The sequence below is a fragment of the Athene cunicularia genome, assembly GCF_003259725.1.
Source record: "Athene cunicularia isolate RWA chromosome 20 unlocalized genomic scaffold, athCun1 chr20_part1, whole genome shotgun sequence".
Taxonomy (NCBI): Eukaryota; Metazoa; Chordata; class Aves; order Strigiformes; family Strigidae; genus Athene; species Athene cunicularia.
Genome location: NW_020799125.1, coordinates 7,735,714 through 7,755,073, shown reverse-complemented (window position 1 = coordinate 7,755,073; position 19,360 = coordinate 7,735,714). Strand labels below are relative to the sequence as shown.

Genomic DNA, 19,360 nt, shown 5'->3' with positions numbered 1-19,360 from the left:
GCCCCAGGAGGTGACAGCCCGAGCACAGACACCAGAGGGGAACATGCACTTTGTGCAACCAGTGATTTTGGAGGTATGAAGGGTCTGGGTGCAAGGGGCCTCTGGCAATTTCTTGGAATAGTGCAGGCTAGGGGCAGCTCTGATTTGAGCTGATGGGATTCTTCATCAGTGATTCCCACTCTGAATTTGAACAGGAGATGGACAAGCTTGTGTGGGACCTGCCACAATGGGGAGTGCTGGGGAAGCTGGTCTCACTCCCAGTGCTGACAAGCGCCACCAGCTGGGAGGGCTTTACACATTCAAATTCACCACCGCAGCCAGAAGTACTGAACTTGCTCTGAAGCAATTAAACTGGAGGAATGTTTGGAGCGGGGCGGGGGGGTGGGGAGAAAAAGCAACTGCAGTAAAACTTCAGAAAGTGCCCACTACACTTATCATGACTTGGAGTCAAGACCTCATTTTCCCTCAACCTACACATTAACCCTCATAGTTTGGAACCACTGGAAGAAATTTTTACTGTTATGTCAGTGACTGATTTTCACATTCAGTTATAATTTTGCTGACTTTCCTTTTTTATTCCCTGTTTTTCCTTTCCTAGGATATGTGGCCACCTTGGAGCATCCTGTTGTACCCTCAGATCCCCCAAGTGATCCCATTTTGGTGGAACGCAGCTCACAGTGGGCCCTGCGGACATTTGGGTTGATGTACCCTGGGTATGGGGCACCTCCATTTGTTGTGAGTTTTTCTGTCCATGGCAAACTGAAAACCAAGCAGAACAGTAAAACATGTGCCTGTGTGGGAGCACAGCAGGCACTGGTCACCTTGTTTGAGGAGCAGCTGTCTTTGCAGAGCCAGTTTACAGAACAAGCGTTAACAGAAATTGAACTCAAAAAGCAGATTTTTTCCAAAGGTTCATATTTGTACACAATCCAACTGCTGCTACCCTTAGCCAAGCCCACTGTCCAGACAGGAGCAGAGAGGGAAGTGGCAGAAGAATGACATTAGCTCTCAGCTTCATTTATGTAAAATTCACATTTCACAGGCCATGTCCCCTGTGAAATGTGGCCCTAGAGACTGCTCCCGGGGTCTGGAGGACACGGCCCTGCAGGACCTGGAACACACAAGAAGGGACAGCCTTTGGGATAAATTAAAAGACAGAGGCTCAGATCTCACACACCCCCTGTTTTGCCAGTGCTATTACCCTGCCAGCTGCATTGCTCCGGGGTCTGGCCCTGTGTGCTGCCGAGGTCGGCGGGACATGGCACTGATCTGGTGTGTAAACTATTACAGGAGCTTGACCCCTACAAATTGACAGGCTCTGATTATTATCCACCTGAGGATGTTACAAGAGCTGGCTGATGTTTCAAGGACACGCTCCAAAATCTTTGAGAAGTTGTGGAGACTGGGGGACATCTCAGAAGACTTGAAGAAGGCTAATGTCAACCCCATCTACAAGAAGGGTTTAAAGGAGGATACAGAAAATTACAGGCCCATCAGTCTTGCTTCAATCCCTGGGAAAGTTATGGAACGAATCCTCCTGGGGGCTGTCACAAGTCAAATGAAGCATGCAATTGGAAAAAGCCAGCACGGATTCACTAAGAGCACCCTGTGCTTGACAAACCCGATTGCCTTCTAGGACAAAGTAACCTGCTTGGTTAATGTGGGGTGAGTGGTGGACATTGTCTACCTGGATTTCTCCAAAGGCTTTTGATACAGTTCACCACAGCTGCCTCCTAGAGAAACTGGTGTGTTATGGTCCGGACAAGTGGTCTGTGTGGGAGATGGGGAATTGGCTGCCAGGCTGCACCCAGCAGGTCGTGGGAAATTGCTCTTTTTCAAACTGGTAACCTGTCACAAGTGGGGCCCCCCCAGTGATCAATACTGGTCCAAGTGCTGTTTAATATCTTCATAAGTGATCTGGATGATAGGATCAAGTGTACCCTGATGAAGTTTGTTGGTGATACCAAACTGAGTGGGGAAGTGGACACTTTGGAAGGGAGAGCTGCCCTGCAGGAAGACCTGCTTAGGCTGGGAGAGCGGGCTAACAAGAAGCTTATGAAGTTCAGCAAGGACAAGTGTAAGGTCTTTCACCTGAGAAAACATAATCGAGGAGTGCAGCACAGGCTGGGATCTACCCGGCTGGGGAGCAGCTCTGTGGAAAGGGACATGGGGGCCCTGGTGGACAACAAGCTCAATAGGAGAGAACAGTGGGCTGCAGCAGCAAAGAAAGTCAATGGGATGGTGGGTTGCATCAACAAGGGCATTGCCAGCAGAGATAAAGTCGTTATCCCACTACTCAGCACTTGTCAGGCCACTCTTGGAATATAGTGTTCAGTTTTGTTCCCCGCTATACAAGAAGATATGGACAGGCTGGAGAGGGTCCAGAGAAAAGCCACAAAGATGATCAAGGGACTGGGCAGTCGGCCGTGTGAGGAAAGACCGAGAGAACTGGATTTGTTCACCCTTGAGAAGAGAAGGCTTAGGGGAGACCTTATCACCGTGTTCCAGTATTTAAAGGGTGGCTACAGAGAAGGTGGAGAGTCCCTTTTTACAAGGGGTCACATGGAAAAGACAAGGGGTAATGGGTACAAGTTACTCCTGAGGAGATTCCAATTGGACACAAGAGGAAAAAACAATCAGCCACTGGAATAATGTCTGCATGGAAGTGGTGGATTCCCCAACTTTGGACAATTTAAGATTCAGCTGGACCAGCGGCTGCTTGGGCCATCTTGTCTAGACTGTGCTTTTGCTAAGAACAGTTGGGCCAGATGATCATTGAGATCCCTTCCAACCTGGTATTCTATGACTGATTCTATGATTTGAGTGGCATGCCCATGTCCCCAGGATGAGTGGGAAGGCTGTGTGGACACACACTGGCTGCTTTAGTTCATCCTTAAATTCTCTTCAAACCTAAACCCAAGAGGAGCAGGAGCACGTGAGTCACCTGCTTACCTTTCAAGGTAAGGCAGCAAAGGAGAAGGTGTCTTGGAAATGCTGCTGCTCTGCAGGTTATTAATGGAGTCACAGTGAGCAAACTGCATAGCCCAGAGCCCTGCGGTACTGCCGGGGGGAACACGGAAATCCCAGGGGTTATTGCCCTATGCAGTCAGGTTGGTACCAAAGTGATTTTACAACAGTGATGATGTGAAATTATGGAACATTTGGGCAGAAAATAATCCCCAGAATAGGCCGCCTGAAACTACCTTATGGTTTTAACTGGCCTCTGCCAGCTTGCCTTTGGGAAGGAGTCTCTCTCCCTGAGAATGATTTCTTGCTGCAGGTTTTCTGGTTCAGGCTGGGCTTTTGGTGACTATATACTGCTTACGTGCAGATCACTGGAGCATACATGTCTGCACTTGCCTCAGCATCTTCAGCCTCAAGAGGTTGATCGAGCTTAGTAAAAGGCACAAGTTCCCTCGCTCAGCCAGCGCCAAGCGGGAAGTGCAGGGACCGCAGCACGCCTGCCCAGGCCCCAGACCCAACCCGAGGCAGCCCTGACTTCTTCCCCGCACCAAGACCAGACTCTCACAGAGCAGCAACACAGCAGTCCAGCCCCCAACCCCTCCTTCCCACCCGGCTCAGGACTGAGGACCAGGCTGAGGCAGCACCAAAAGCTAAAGAAATCAGTTCTCGCAGCCAGCAACCACCTCCCAAGCGGTGCCCAGCCACAGCAGCTAGCACAGACTTACTGCAGCCCCGGGGGTGAAGCCACCATCCTCATCAGAGCCCCAGGAGCTGCCCTTGCAGGGAGGGAGGCTCTTGTTCTCATGTAATTGGTGGCAGCTGATGGCACCATTCCCAGCTGGGGACACTGATTAAATCAGCACCCGCTGGGCCAGGCCCCAGGGGTCAGGTCCGGCCTGGCAGGTACCTGGGTCATGGCAGCCCTGGGCTGTGTTGGGAAGGGAGCTTGGACCTGCTGTCTGGCCTGGCCACAGTGCAGGGAGTTAATTAAATTGATTTTAATTTTGCTAAGTGGCTGCAGTGTTGCTGCCTGGACTCCCCAGCAGCATGACTGTCTCGGCATTACATGGTCTCAACGTTACGCATTCTCACACCAAACTAAAGATGAAGGTGCTGATCTGGAGTTTTCCTGGAGTAATAATGGACCTGGGGGATTTACAAATTTCTTTTTCCTGCCTCCTTTAGGTGACTCTGGACCATGGTATTTTTTAGCTACCAGGGGACAAAGGGGCAGGCCAGTGGGGCTGGTAAGCAAAGTGGGGACCTGACGCTGCGTTACTGGCTGGACCACACCATGTCCCTGAGCCCGTAACAGCCCGAAGCCCCAGCCCGGCCAGGGTCACATCCTTGGCCCCCTGCCCACCCCAGGGTGGCCATGCCCTCAGAGCCCCCAGGAGATGGCAGCAGCCCTTCGTGTTCATGCCCCGCGGTGGGAAATGGGCCCTTGGCCACCTCTCTGGAGGCTCCTCTCCTCCCAAGGCAGCGCTGGGCAGCGGGTACAGCCGGCGCGTGGCCGAGGTGGCAGCTCAGGGGTGCAGCCCATGGGCCCGGCTGCCCCAGCACGCAGCACTGCGGCACGGCCCTGCCTCACCCTGGCAGGAGGAAGGCTCGGCTGCTGGGGCAGGAGAGGTTTGCTTGCCCCAGGTCCCCATGCCAGGGCCAAGGGGCCATGCCTGGTCTCTGCCCCGCTCGCCCACAGCACCGGCCATGTGCAACGGCAGGCACAGCACCAGTATTCCCATTCATCCCAGAGCACGGCCGCTAACACAGAATTGAACCAAGTCAAACACCAGTTGTGCGTGAGTGAATTTACTTTAAAAATGTAGTTTCTGGAACACAATGATTGAGACACCAAGTGCTTGTGATTCCCTCGTGTACTGAGGTGCCCGGGACAGGGCACGGGGAGCAGCACCCCAAGCTGCGGGGTGCAGAGGGGCCGAGCAGCCATACCCTGGGCCGGGCAGTGACTGGCCCTCCTAGAAACCTGCACCCAGCTTGGAAACTTTGTCCTATCTCTTCACTGGCTGCCCTGATTTTTGTTTGCAGCATTTTGCAAATATTGGACATCTTTGGGTTGGGTGGGGATTTTTGCATAGCAAGAGTAGGAAGCGAAGGCAGAGTGTCACTCCCTGCGTGGCCTTTCAGTTATTACTTGGCTCTTGTGCATAAACCCTGCCCTGCCCAACCTTCTGCACCTGCAAGTATCACACACACCTGGGCAAAACCATCCCAGGAAGATGCAAGTGCACCCCAAAGGCATCAACAATCCTCTCTTGTCACAGGCCCTCCCCCGTCACGGGGATACTGCTAGTTAAAGTGTCTAAGTGGAAATGACCACAAGGGACAAAAGCAAGTGCCACGACTGCCATGCTGTCGTGCGCTAATTAGAGCGGTGCAGCAGCAGCCACTAAACGATGGCACATCCAGGGAAAGCAAGGGCAGGACTGCCCGCGCCCCAGCACCCTGCGCTGCTTCGCTGGGTGCCTTTTTCCCCACAGCAGAGCTCACACCAGCCCCATTGCCACCTATGCTGGAATTGGACCATAACACTGAGGCCAAAAACCCCAGTATTTTTAATGCCTAGGCTCAGTGGTATCAATTTAGTATCTTAAATGACTGGTGGTGGGGATCTGCCGTCTGCCCCCCAGGAGCACACCTGGCCCTCTGTATTTCTGCACACCCCTGCAGCTGGCAGGTCTTTTGTGAAGTGCTGTGTGTCCTCAGAAGAGAGGAGGGTGCCGTATCCGTGCTAAGAAAAGGCAGTGATACATCCCGGTTCTGAGAGTGACTGCTAAAAATAGTAATATCTGTATCTGGAGAGCAGAGGGAGAGCTCAGGGTCGGCTTACAGGCAGGGCGGCTGGCAGGCAGAGCTGGCAGGCGGTGACGGCATCGAGGGCAGCGGCTGTTTCCCAGCACTCGGTGCAGAAAATGGTTCATTATTCCTGTTTAGCATGTCTATGATTTAATGCTGCAGCTCTGGCGATGGGTTGTGGCATGGTTTTGTTTGTTAACTAGTGACAACATAAAGTGCTTCCACAAGCTGTCTGGGTGCTGGAGGGCAGCACGTTTCCCACCTCTGCAACTGACTCTTCTCATCACCTTGAATGCATCTTTTAATTTTTGGGGGCATAACTAACCTCTCTGGGCACCCTGGCTGTGTCATTCAGGCCCTGAAAAGCAGAACCAGCTCCTGCTGTGCCCAAGGCTGGGCACATGGGCAGCTCAGTCCTGGGGTGGGACGGGGAGCCCCTGAGCTCAGCCCCAGGGGAGCTTCACCACGGGGCTACCAGCAGGCTATGGGAGAGAAACTGCGCCTGCCACGGCAGAGAACGTTTTTATTGATGGCTTTGCATTGGGCCCTTTCATAGCTTCTTGGTCCTTTTCATCCCAGACTCTTCCTGTGGGTGAACTGCCCACACTGGTCTCCAGACGCTGACTACGAGCCCACAGGATGCTGTTGCCCAGGCAGCTGCTCCCCTGCGCAGCAGCACAGATGGCATGAGCTGCCCCCTCGTCCCAGGCACTGGGAGACACCCTGCAGCCACAGCCCCATCTCCAGGATGGTGCTCGGACACAGATTTGCCATTCCCTGCCTGGAGAGCACGACCTGGGACTGCTATTACTCACACTGGGATTATCTTAACCCCAAATCCTTACTCTAAAGACAGCTCCCATTTCGATCTATAGGATGGTGCTGGGTTTGCATTCAAATCAAGGGAGTGGGGTAACCCAGCCCATACAGAGAGTAGTCTCTTAAGAGGTATATAAAGATGCTTCATAATCCCAAGTGAGGTAGCTGAGTGGCGTGGTCCTGCTCCCCACAGGAAAGTGGGGGCTGTAGGAGCTGGCGCTGGAGGTGGGATGCCTCTCTCCTGGCCCCCAGCCCTCCCTGCCAGGCACAGTTTCTTAAGACAACCAAGTTCCTACTTGGTCATCAGAGCACCGGGATGGAAACCAAAGGCCAAGGGCCCAGCAAGCAAGCTGCAGGAGAAACTTCACCCTGGACTTGCACCCTGGGCAGGTTTCAGGCACTGGGGGTCTAATAGATTTGGGTTTTTTTGCAAGTGCAAAGACTAGGTTCAGAGTTGCAAGAGGCAAACCAGAGGGGGAGACAAGGCTGGTCTTAAGTCTTCATGTCATTTCATCTGCAGAACATGCTGGGGAACCATCGGATACGTAGGTGAGAGAAATGTTGTGTTTGGGTTTGTCTTCCAGTGCGCTGGTAGGACACAGCCAGGCACGGCTGGGCTCAGAGAAGGTCTTTCATGAAATCTGATGGCAGAGCTTCCCCCGCCACATTCACAGTGCCCAGGCCTGACCTCTTCCGTGTGACAAGCACCATCACCTGCACCGTCCTCTTCAGCCCCGGCTGGCAAGCAGCTCCATCAGCCAGCATAGCCAGGGGAGCATGCTGGGGCGAGCTGCCGGGCACCTGGGGGAGTTTGTAGCACTTGGGGTAGTTACTGAAACACTCAAAAGTGTCGTTGCAGTTTCTGCAAGCCCCAGGGTGGTCACTGAAGCCCGGAGATGGGAAGGGCTGGAGCGCAGCACTCGGGCAGCTGCAGCAGAGGAGGGTGCGGATGGCCTGGAGGAGCACCATGTCCTTGGAGAGGAACTTCTGGAAGTTGGGCTTGAAGAGCAGGTACACCAGGGGGTTGTAGAGCGTCGAGGACTTGGCAAAGACAGCTGACAGCACAAAGGCCAGTGCTGGCACCTGGCTGGCGTCGCCAAGGACTGCCCACAGGGCAATGATGGCGTAAGGGGTCCAGGCACCCAGAAACCCCAGGCACACGGCAATGCTCAGCTGGAAGAGAAGCAGATGGAGATGGTGGTGCTGGCACAGGCAGGATGCTGACCCACCCCCCAGATCTCAGCCATGTGCAATGGGACCTCAAGCAGTCGGTCACATCCCCAGGGAAAGGTGCTCAGCCTTCCGGACCTGTCACACTGGAGCATCAAGGGTGTCAGACATCAGGGCAGAGACTCAGCATGTCCCAGCATGGGCACATAAACCGTCAGGCAACTCACACCCCGTCTCACCTGGGAAACTTGGGAATTGCCTCAGTCCACCACAGCAGATGGGAATGAAGCACCCAGCGACCCGGCTGGGACCAGGCCAGCACTGGAATCCAACAGCCTTGTGGCAGCACTCAAAATCTCTCCAGCAATCTGTGTGCCAGCATGCAGACGGACCGAGAGGCTCTGGAAAAGGGCTATGCTCAGACTCCCCTCCTCTAAGCAGACACAAACGTTTCCTTCTACACCAGGCTTGCGATCTGTTTTCTTTTGTGGTTGGTTGTTTGGGATTTTTTAAGGGTATCCACTTTTTTTTTTTTTTTTACATATCCTTGGTAAATTATAGTATTAGCTTGTAGTCTGGGGAACAATGACTTATGCAAGCTCCTTTTATGATATTTTCCAATGTAATTTAAAATCAAAACTCCTCCACCTGACAGCTTTAAATGAGGAGACGTGTTATTACCTACACTGATACAGACACCTGGAAAATTCATTGGGAGCAGCAGACACCCTGGCAGAAGGGGTCCTGCTGCGTTCCCCTGCCCACGGGGCAGTGGGCTGGGGCAGGGGGCACCCCAAGACCCTACAGTGCCCCGAGGCCTCCCCTACCTTCACGATCAGGCTGTGCACGCTGCGAGCTCTGCGCTGGGGGGACGTGTGCTGCCTGACGGCCCTCCGGGACACCCGCACCGTCCAGAGGATCAGTGAGTAGGAGATGAGGATGAGGAGACAGGGGAGAAGGTAGCAGAAGATGAAGAGAGCGAGGATGTAGAGTGTGGCCTCCCTGCTCGAGGCGTTCCAGGTGATGCAGCAGGCTGTCCCGTAGGGCTCGGGGCCGTAGCTGCCCCACTCGGCCAAGGGAGCCGTGGCGAACATCAGGGCGTATGCCCAGACACACAGCAGCAGCACTCCGGCGTGGCAGGGTGAGAACTTGTTGCCTGTGGCAAAGGGATTGGGGTGAGGATGGTTTCCCATAGGCAAGGGGGAGCAGAGAGAGGGGCTGTGACCCCAAGCTGCCCGCACCTCCAGGCACCGGGGACGAGGCCAGCCACGCTGGGACACAGCTGGGGTCACCCGCACAGGGCAGGAGCTGCTGATCACAGCAGAGCAGCAGGCAGAGCCACACCAGCGCTCACCCCAGGGCCCCAGGGTGCACGGGTATCCTCCCGTCCCCTCGGGCAGGCGGCCAGAGCAAGGAGCCAAGAGAAATGGAAGGGTTTGCCACAATCCGCGCAGCAAGTGGCAGGATAGGTGGTGCAGCCCCTCTCGGCTTTGGGGGGCATTGCTGGGAGGGTTGTGTGGCTGCTAGTGGCATGGGGGGGACACTGCACCCCCAGCCCTGTGGGGATATGGCTGCACCCACAACCCATGGGGCCCGGAAGGAGGCTGCCTGGCTGCAACAGCCTGGGCACGGGGCAGGGACTGCTCAAAGCCATCCCAGACACTGTCATGTGAAGAACCCTTCCCTCTCTGGCAGACTGAAGCACTAGGGGAGGCAGGTTTTCTCCTTTTTGACCCAATCCCCATCAAATCTAAAACTCCCTAATTTTCTAAGACTTCTGTATAAAGTGCTAAATCTTCAGCCATACATAGGAGTAACATTTTTTCTTGAAACTAAGCAATTAAAAGCACATTGAGATTAGCCTTTTCCTCATGGAAAATGGGCTGGGGCATCATAGAGAGATAAGCTCAACATGCCAGGCTGCCAAGCACTGGCTCATCTAGAGAGCAGAGTCTGTGCAGGGAAAAGCCACTGGTACCTGGGCTGCCTTTTAACAGCCAACTTTTATCTTTACCTTTCCTTCCACTTTTTTAGTGAACTCCTGAGCTGTTGTGCTGGCACATAATCAAAGTGGCTCTGCTCCAGCATGGTCCCTGAGGCTCTGAGAGCTGCTGGGGACAACACATGTTGGCAGTTGGCAACAGCCACAGGCTTGGGAGCCATGGGAGAGGGATGAGGATGCACCCTGGGGTGCTGGTCTGCAAATTAAACTGATATCTTTGATTTCTCTTTTTGTTTCTATTTTTGGTCTTTAATCCAAAGTCTGTTCTGAAGATACATGCTAGATGGAGGATTAGCAGCTGAAATGAGGAAATTAAGAAGCGACTCCAAATAGGAGGAGCTGTAAATGTGTAGGGGACATCCCTGGGTGCTCTCTGCAGTGCTTGCCCCCTGCAAAGAGCCAGTGCCCAAGCTTAGAGCTGCAAACATTCACATTAACTCTGCAGAGAAAGTCCAGGTGAAAATACGGCTACAGAAGTGAGCTATAACACTGCAAACCCAGCCCTCCTGTATTAATTATTTCAGTGAATTAAATACACTTGGCCCCATGGCTCTCCCACCAGGGACAAGGGGAAGTGACTCTTCCTTGCACTGCCAGAGCTTGTGGCTTCCCAGATGCAGAGGCTGCTCTGGCCTGTGCTCAGGTCTGTGTACGGATGTCCCAAACCCTGAGACATGCTGTGATACAGCAGCTGGGACTTTTCTACAGAGGGAAGACAACTCCCTTGATACTTTTCTGGATTATGCTCCTGAGCCCTAGAGTGAAGCAGGCTGTGGGGGCAGGGATGGCTGAGATGAGTTCATCGGGCATGGACACAGGGTGCCGGGGCTCTATAGCCCCACACAGGGGGACAGGGGTGAATACACAAGCCGTAAAAGCCTTCAGAGTCTGCTGCACCTGGGAATAGGTTGCCCTGGGGCAAAGCTTTCCCAGAAGAGGTGGATCTGGCCCTAAAAACAAAGGGTTATGTTAACAGGAGGGGTGTGAGCACAGCTCAGATAACACATCCCAGCACCTACCATATGCTGGGTAACAGACCTTCAGGCAGCAAACCGTGCTGAGCACCGTCAGGCTGGTGAGGCTGCAGAGCCCGAACAAGACCCCACAGAAGGCATAGAGGGTGCACACCGCCTGGTTGAACAGCCACCTGCAAGGGAAAGCCTGCAGGTAAACCCAGCCCTTCCTCTCTGCCTCGGGAAGCTGCCTCTGCGGGAAGGCTGGGTATTTCCCAGCCCCTCTCCTGGTGATGGGGCCTCCCACACCAGAAGCAAAGCTGGCCATGCATGGGGTGGTTGCAACAGGCTGCACAGATACAAGCACCTGATTGCCCAAGAAATTATCTTGCCCCTAATTTCTTCCCTGAGCATCCCAGTGACAAGCACGGACAGAGCCACAGGTGCAGGAGCTGCCCAGGTCCACACCAGTGTGCACCACTGCAGTTCTCATGCCACGAGAGTGCCAGCTCAGAAACCCACCACCAAACCCCTTCGACAGCAGGTCTGTGTGATAAACCGGAGGGACAGGGAACAGCAAAAGCACCCTGCTGCGGGATGGTTGTCTGTGAGGGTACACAGTGCCCCAGTGCCACCAGACTGACTCCTTGGGCCCCTCCGCAGCCCCTGTCAGGGATCTCCCCATTTCAAGACAAGGTTTTCAAACTGCAGCCAGGGCTGTTGGCCAGTGCAGAACCACTTCCACAAGGTACCTGTGTGCAAAGAAGGATGAGGTGGCCAAGGGGAAGAGCGTCACTGTCATGCTCAGGTCACTGATGGCCAGGTTGACGATGAAGAACTCAGCAGGCTTCAGCATGGACCTCTTCTGATAGGCCACCAGCAGCAGCAGTGAGTTCCCAGAGAGGGACACGATGCCTGTGGAGAAGGCAGAGGAACGGTGCTGTATGAGTCGGGAAAGGAGCCAGGATCATCTTGAGAAGTTTGGAAGCAAACACCGGAGATGTCCACAGAGGGTGGAAAGGGCTGAGGCTTCCCCCTCCGGAGTGAGCTGAGCAGGGGAGCCCATGGGACCTGCAGAGCTCTGTGAGCACATCTGGAGCCGCTTTACATTGAATTTGATCCCTTTCCCTTCCTGAGATCCTACAGAGGCGTTTGGTAGGAGGGCAGTGATGGGATGAGACTGCAATGGGCTCCGGGTGCAGTATCTGGCCAGAGTCACTACTTCCAGCTGGAAGGAGCAAGGGGGGCGCTTCCTTCCAGCTAGATAAATAACAGGAGCTTTGTGTGATTGCTCTTCTGATGTGAGTCCAAGGACCTGGGCCCCTTCGCCTTTTTAATTTATTCCTGGCAATGTCACTCCTGTGAGTCTGTGTTGTCCAATATCACAGTAACAAAATAAACAAGAAGAAAGGATTTATGAAGATCAAGGAAAATCCAGACTAAACAGAAGGCCACTCTTTGTTTGCTATTAGTGTATTTAAAACAACAGTGGTGATTCAAATTTTATAACAAGAGCTTTCTCTCTCTTTTTTATTACGTAATTGTGCTTTCATTGAAAAGACGCTTCAATATCCTCGGAAGGGGAAATTTTGCTGCTCTCAGGGCAGGTTGGGTAGGATAATGGTTTCTCCCTAATGGATTAGGCTGTAAATGAAATACCATGATAAGAACCAATTTCCAAAGCTGCTGAACGGCCAACACTAAACTTCCCCTCAGGAGCAGGATTCCCACTCAGGACCTGGACAAATCCAGAGCTTTGGAGGCTTTAGAGTTGCTGGAGGGTAGAGTACTGATGTCTGTCCTTCTTCCGAGCCTCATGAGGCATTTTTCCCACCAATCTAATCTCGCACCTGTACTAAGTACATTTTAGTATTTTTACTAACACCTAGGATCTGTAGGTGCCTATAGGATGGCTGATAGTCCCAGAGGCATGAGCATCCCTTGGGTTCCCCCTCCTTGCAGGCATGAAAAGCTCTTCTAGCACTTGGGAGACAACTTACTCAGGGCTCAGCACACTGGCAGGCTTTTCTTTGCCCATCATTCACTTCTGGCCCACACCAACCAGGTCTAGGCCACCTCAGAGCACATCCCAGCCCCTCAGTTCTGCCTGCTGGCTTTTCAGTGCCACTAACTAAATCACGGGACATTGATCAGAATCTGCTGAAAGCAAGGGCCGGCTAGATGTCCAAATCACCTTCAATAGCCATGAAACTGGCAGTGCTAACAGAGAGTCCCTATCCATCTCACATCAGGTGGCTGCAGAAGTTACAGCACATTCCTCAAAGGTTGTTCTACAACTTTCCAAATATTTAAAAACATAACTGGTACTTGCAGTTCCCCTGAGAAGGGAATGCAGTCACCAAGCTTCGTCCAGATCATCCTTTTGAGTTATGTGGGGAGGGCTAACGTGGGAAGGGCCCAGTTTCATTATTCTGCTAATGACTGAACACTTCTGGAAGCATCAGTGACTGCACAAGGCCTGAACATCTCCCGCAGGCAGACACCTGGACTGCCCACAGCAGGGAGAGAGGTATAGCAGGCTGTCTTTCCTTACCAAAGACTAAATAGAGCGTGCCAAAAATCAGGTCTTCTCTCTTCGATAAGGTGGAGATGAACACCGAGGTGTTGGACACATTTCCCATCTGCAAAGCAAGATACAAATACAAGTGAGAGCAAACTCTGGATAACGAGGGAGCAGGGAGGACAGCTCTGCCACACACTCCCGGCACCACGCAACAACCAAACCAGCAGCCAGCACCCCTGGCCCCGCCACTGCGGGAGGGGGCTTTGTGAACACTGCCTGCAGCACTGACCTAACGCCCGGGCAGGGGGCCCTTAATAGGATCAGGTTGGTAGTCTCATTTGGTTACCACTTCTTCAATTACAGATTCTACTGATTAGCATTAGCCTTTGGATCTAGATTTTCTTTGCAAGTCTTGGCCATGTGCTGACTGCAGCAGGCACCGCGCGTTTGGACATGGGGACCAGCTGCTCAGAGCTGGAGGCTTTGAGTTTTGCAAAGTCCTCTGTCTCCTCCAGGCTTGCCCCATCCTTCACGTCACGTGCCTCCACCTGTCCCTGTGTCCACATCAGGAGAGAGACTTGGCCCAAACTCTCTTTGCAATGTGGCCAAGACTTGTTCACGTGCCATCCCAGCAGCATATTAATTAATACTGCGAGACGTGCACTGTGTGTGCTGAGAAGGGCCCATGCAGACAATGGGACTTGCAACAAGCTGTTCATCAAACCCCAGCCCAGGAAACCCCACAACTGGGGACAAAAAGGAATTGTCACTGCTCCTGGCTGGGACCTTCCTTCTTCAGTTTTAACTAAATCTGATCTATGCTGCCAGCAGCGCAGGGAGTGTAGAACTCAAGGGTGAACACATGTATTAACCACAAAAAAAAAAAAAAAAAGAAAAAAAGAAGGTAGCAAAAAGTCATTCCCTTTCTTGGGGTGCCTGACTCAATCATTAAGTTTTATCGGCCTAATTAGTTTCCCTGTTATTTCATGCAGCTGAGCCAAAGGTTCCCAAGTGCTTAGGAAGTTAATAGAGGGTAGTAGAGCAGAACAGCAGACGCATTTCAGTATATTCACTCCCTTCACTGATAACAAGTAAATGGAAAAATATTTTGTTCAGGTGAAGGAAAAAAAAAAAAGAGAGGGGGTGAGAGAAAATAATGGTTTAATTATATGTTTTGATAGCTGTTAGCTTGCTTGCTGGGATGTTTAATGCATGCAGTAGTCCTGCCTCCTTCCCCAGGGTCCCTACCTGCACACTGCGGGAGAACTGCACCAGTGCCCTGCCAGGGAGCAGGGGCTGGGGAGGGGAAGGCAGCGGGGGCCAGAAGGGGCTGCTTATTCCTGCCCCATAGCCTAGTCTTCACAGGGCCATGCTGCGAGCCAGAACAGGCAAGAGATGGGGAGGAGGTAAATAACAATAACATCCCCAGCACATATCCCTACCTGACCTCTAACTGCCATGAGGTGGCTTGGGAGGTACCCCATGGGCCAGGAGCCACGGGGGATGGAGCCTTTCTTTCCATGAGTTTTGCTGACATGGACTTCACAAGCAGAGCAACTACCCTTGTTATCCACACCCAGGTGAAAATGCCTGCCTCACACCCAAGGCTGCATTCAGACAGATGGAGCTAATTACTTGAAGTAATGAGTAAATTAGCTTTGAGTGTAAATGAATACATTTAAGACACTAATTGGTGTTAAACTGCCAAGAGATCCTGCCAATAGTTCATTCTCTGTGTTACTGGCCCATACAGCCAAATACTGATGAACCATGGTTCCTCTGGCCTACTTCATGGCTTTCTTGGGTTAGGTGGGTACACAGCCTGTGGAATGTTAACAGCTTACATAGGCTCACTGAAAAGTAGTAAGTGGGACTATCTCAATCATCTGATGTTAAGCAATCAAATATTTTTATGGTTAGTGCCTACATACCATGAGTATGATGGAGTTGCCTCTGCAGGCCAGGCAGGATGCTGGTTAATTTAGTTAATGGGAGCAGCAATGCTCATCCACGGTTCTTAATGCACTCTGTTGAACTTCTGGCCTCTGGATGGTTCCTGATACTCTCATGACAAAGACGGTAGAAAGCATGAGAATTGGTCTGTGCAAAACAGTTCCAGCAAGTGTGTGCTGCACAGAAAGAGATGTCATGCACTGAAGACAGAAGGAGCAGCAGCAAGCCAGGTTTTGGCTCCCTCGCTCTAGTAGACGTGGCCAAAGCCCTTGTGCTGCTGGCAGACTCCCACATCCTTGAGACACGTTTTACCCAGGTTACTAGTTTGACAGCTTGATGCACATATGATTTTAAATTAAGCACCATTTACATCTTCTTGCTAAACTGACAGAGGCTCTCAGGAGCATGCTTGCCTCCTTTCCCAACTCATTTATTGGCTTTTGGTGATGAGAAAGAGGCACTGTTCTGTTTTGAAACATCCCATTCTCCTGCTTGGGTCTGGAAAGGTCTGCGGTACTGCATGGACATCATGAAGGCAAACATGGACAGCCAGGAAGTATAACCATTGAACAACCGCATGTGCTTTGCCAAGAAACTAAGCCCCAGTTATTATCTGCTGGCTTGGAAGAGGCTGCTAGCCCTTCGAGTTTGATATGCAAGCCACCTGTAGGAAACAGCACCAAGCAATGCCCAGGCAGGCTGACTGCCACACAGTTGCTCCTTGAACATACCAAATGTCCCCTGTCTTGTTACCAGTACGTACAAATACAGTATGGCAGCTTCTCATACATCATTACTTGTATTTATGTACATGCAGTTTTGATGTTCAGTCTTAAAAATTCATTACCTTTTAATAATCACCTGCTAAAATATGTAAGGAAAATATTAACATTTGCATCTTAGAGGCTTCCTACTTTAAATAATACAGCGTTGGTGTCACAGCAGCAACTTGTGCAAGGTTTAATCCTTGCCGGGATGGGAGAGCACGTGGCTGTTGCCCCTCCCCCGCCCACGCCGGTCAGGCTGGAAGTTAAACCCAGACCCCGGCTAAAATAACAAGAAATTTAATACAACAGAGTGATAGAACAATCTGAGTAACAATAGTATCAATGGTAACAACAATAAACAGCAATAACAGTGAACAAGGCAAAAGATATACAGAGAAATACCGCTAAATGATCACGGAGCAAACCCGCCCCGTGTATGGCAAAAACCAACACCAGAAGCGAAAAGGTAAAAAAGGCTCCGCCCCTGAACCTGATGTCAGCATGGTATGAATAACCCGGCTGGAGATCCCTTCCCCCTCTCTCTCTGCTGCGGAAAACTTTACTCTGTCCTGGCTGAACCAGGACACAACTTGACCTGGAGGACTTCTCCTTGCCATCCCAGCACACACTTTGCAGGTGCACACTCCTCTGCTCTGCTCTTCCTTAAGCTCTCCTGGCTGGGGGACACTGCTCTCTCAGTTCTGCCTTGGCACCGGGGTAGCCTTGGGCCACTCTAACACATTTGAATGTCCTCATTTGCATGATATAGTTCAGCTGCATCAGTTTGCTTTTCTTAACAAACATAATTCACAAGGAGCTTCCTTTACACCCCTCCTACCCTCTCCTATTCATCTTGCTGGGTCACAGTGCAGGGGGCCAAGCCCTGTCAGCGTGGCCCCACAGCAGCAGATGCTGCTCATGAGAAGTCACTGTAACCGCCATCCGCTTGGGCTTTCCAGCTGCTCTGGGCTGGAAACTCCCTGGCCGTCCCTGTAAATGTCTACACAACACAATTACAGGGCACACAAGGTTGGAGTCTGAGCACCAATGGGCCAAGATCCAACCTGAGCTCTGCTTAGAGAGAAAAGGGTTTAGGCAGAAAATTATTGCAGCTGATATTAACATGGGAAGCTGTTTGCCAGTCCTCTGCCTGCCATGGATACCCAGGGAAGCAATGTACTGCCTGATCTTGCTGCACTCACACCACACTAAAATCATCCCAGAGTAATGCAGTTTGCTCAGCTCGTCACCTGCTCGCAGGCTTTCACTTACAGGTTTGTGCTGAAGGTGACTGTCCCCTCTCTGTGTCCTCAACATGATTGATGGCACCTGCAGCTCTGGGAAGCTCCTCCCCGCCTGCCCGGCCGAGGCACTGGGACTTGCCGGTGTCCAGCTGAGGTGGCCCTTCCCGTCTGCTCCCTGGGAGCTTGGGGAATTGAATCAACAGGAGTCCTGAGCAGAGCCCACGAATCCCAGGCAGAGGCACCAGCACAGAGGTGATGCTAGGCAGCTTTAAGCTGTCCCTCCTTGTCTGGTCTGTGCCGGACCCATCTTTCAGCAGATATTAAAGCAATAGCAAAACTGCCATTACCTGTTCTGGGAGCCGGGTAGCCCCAGACCCCATGACTTCAGTGTGCTCCCTCTGCCAGGGCAGCCTGCGGAAAGAGCCCAACTGCTGTGCTCCTGTGAGGTTACACATCAGTGCAAGACAGGCTCTGGGCAGACACTGTTTGATTGCAGAGAAACTACAAAATCACTTAGGAGGGGAGCACAGCAGCTCTGGGGGTGGGAGATGATTGTTTTCTCACTTTACATGATCAAACATTTCAATAAAAGGATGTTCCTGGATACCTGGTACTGACCCTGTGATGTGAGCCCCTTGCAAGCACACCCAGGATTCAAGCTGAATCTCTCCCTTTATTGACTGTCCAGTGGAGACTTAGTTTCTTCCTTGAGATTTTCACTGACAATCCTGACTTGCTGGACACAAGTCTTGGAAACCCCTAGCAGGAAAAGGGAAATATTTCCCAACCTTTCTTCACCTGCCCTGTGCCAGTCTTGTGCAGTGATTCATAAAGAATAGCAAAATAAATGGGGCTTGTGTTCAGGTTTTATTTAAAATCTTGTGAGTCATTTTATCTTAGGAAAAAGCAGCAGTGGCAAATCCGGGCTTTAGCGGAAAACAGATCAGGCTGCAAGACAGACAACTAGGGGATCTCAGGCTTTAACTGAGAGAGCAGGCAGAACTGATGGGACACTGCAGAAAAGTTCTCCAATGAGATTTCTCCATCACAAGGGAGCAGGAGAGGTTGGGGCCCAAATTCTCCATTCTTCGGAACACCCTCTCAAAGATTTGTGAGGAAACGGGCTTTTCTCCTCACTAGCACATGCAGGAGCAGGCAGGGCAGGGTGCAAACATCACTCTGATGCATATTCATAATTGTCAGGGTGAAAAAGCTGCTTCAGAGTATTTAATTTCACAGCTAACGAAAATCTAATCTCAATGTGCTTTCTATGATGAATGTCGTTAGGAGCCCACCTCTCCCTTCCTTGTGTGCCAAAACATTTTAATTGATGCTAAGGTTAAATTTATTAGAAAACCACTAAGTTATTAGACCCACAGTATGAGACTGTGGCTGTGAAAAGGGAAGGAGGGAGGTGGTTTTGCTACATATTCATCAGCTTTTAAGTCTCTCTTCAGAATTTCTTGAGAAAGTGACTCTTTCCCCTTAACCACAAGCAATTAAAAAATGGGCAGAGCTCCCACAGGCACATTTTGGATGTGTGCACTGAGATGTGAGGCTATGCCTTTGGGATAAATGCACGCACTGTCGGGCAGTTATAGCTCTGTCTAGGGCACCGAGCTACAGCACTTGTCCATACAAGTGCCTTCAGCGTTTCTTGTTGCTCTGACCATCCCCATACGCAACAGACTGCAAGGGAGGGACATGCAGATTCCGGTGATGAGAGCCTTGTGACAGTGCAGGCTGGGCGAGACCCAGCTGAGGAGTTGGAATGCTGGAGTGATGCCCCAGGCTGCAGAGTGGCACCTGGGGAATGGGACAGGGAGTCACTGGCCCCAGGAGCAAAGCTGGTGCAGAGGAGAGTGAATCCAGCAGGAGTGGATGATATGGGTGGGCAGGAAGACACGGTGCTGGTGGTGAAAGGGGGCTGCTGGCTCCATCTCCACAGAGCACACTGGATGCTAAATGCTTCACAGCCCAGTGAAAATAATCTTCCTTACTCTCCTGTGCTCTTCGGAGGGTAAAGAGTGTCTATGTACAGGGACAGGTGATTTATACCTTCCTGTACCAGACTGAGTGACTCTGGCCATGAGAATGACGTCCTTCATTAACCTAATTGGAAACAACCTTCATTTAGGGCTGAGCAAATC

The 19,360-nt window shown here is 51.8% G+C and overlaps 1 protein-coding gene across 1 annotated transcript in view; it reads right to left on the bottom strand.

Annotated features, from left to right (window-relative positions):
- Nucleotides 1-4,757: 4,757 nt before the first annotated feature.
- Nucleotides 4,758-19,360, bottom strand: part of LOC113487423 (opsin-5-like) — a 17,077-nt gene continuing 2,474 nt past the window's right edge. The window contains exons 2-6 of the mRNA XM_026861974.1: nt 13,277-13,364; nt 11,475-11,637; nt 10,789-10,916; nt 8,595-8,923; nt 4,758-7,770 (exon numbers count right to left, since the gene is read on the bottom strand). Of these exons, the coding sequence (XP_026717775.1) occupies nt 7,216-7,770; nt 8,595-8,923; nt 10,789-10,916; nt 11,475-11,637; nt 13,277-13,364 (1,263 nt within the window). The 3' untranslated portion in view covers nt 4,758-7,215. The remainder of the gene's footprint in view (nt 7,771-8,594; nt 8,924-10,788; nt 10,917-11,474; nt 11,638-13,276; nt 13,365-19,360) is intronic.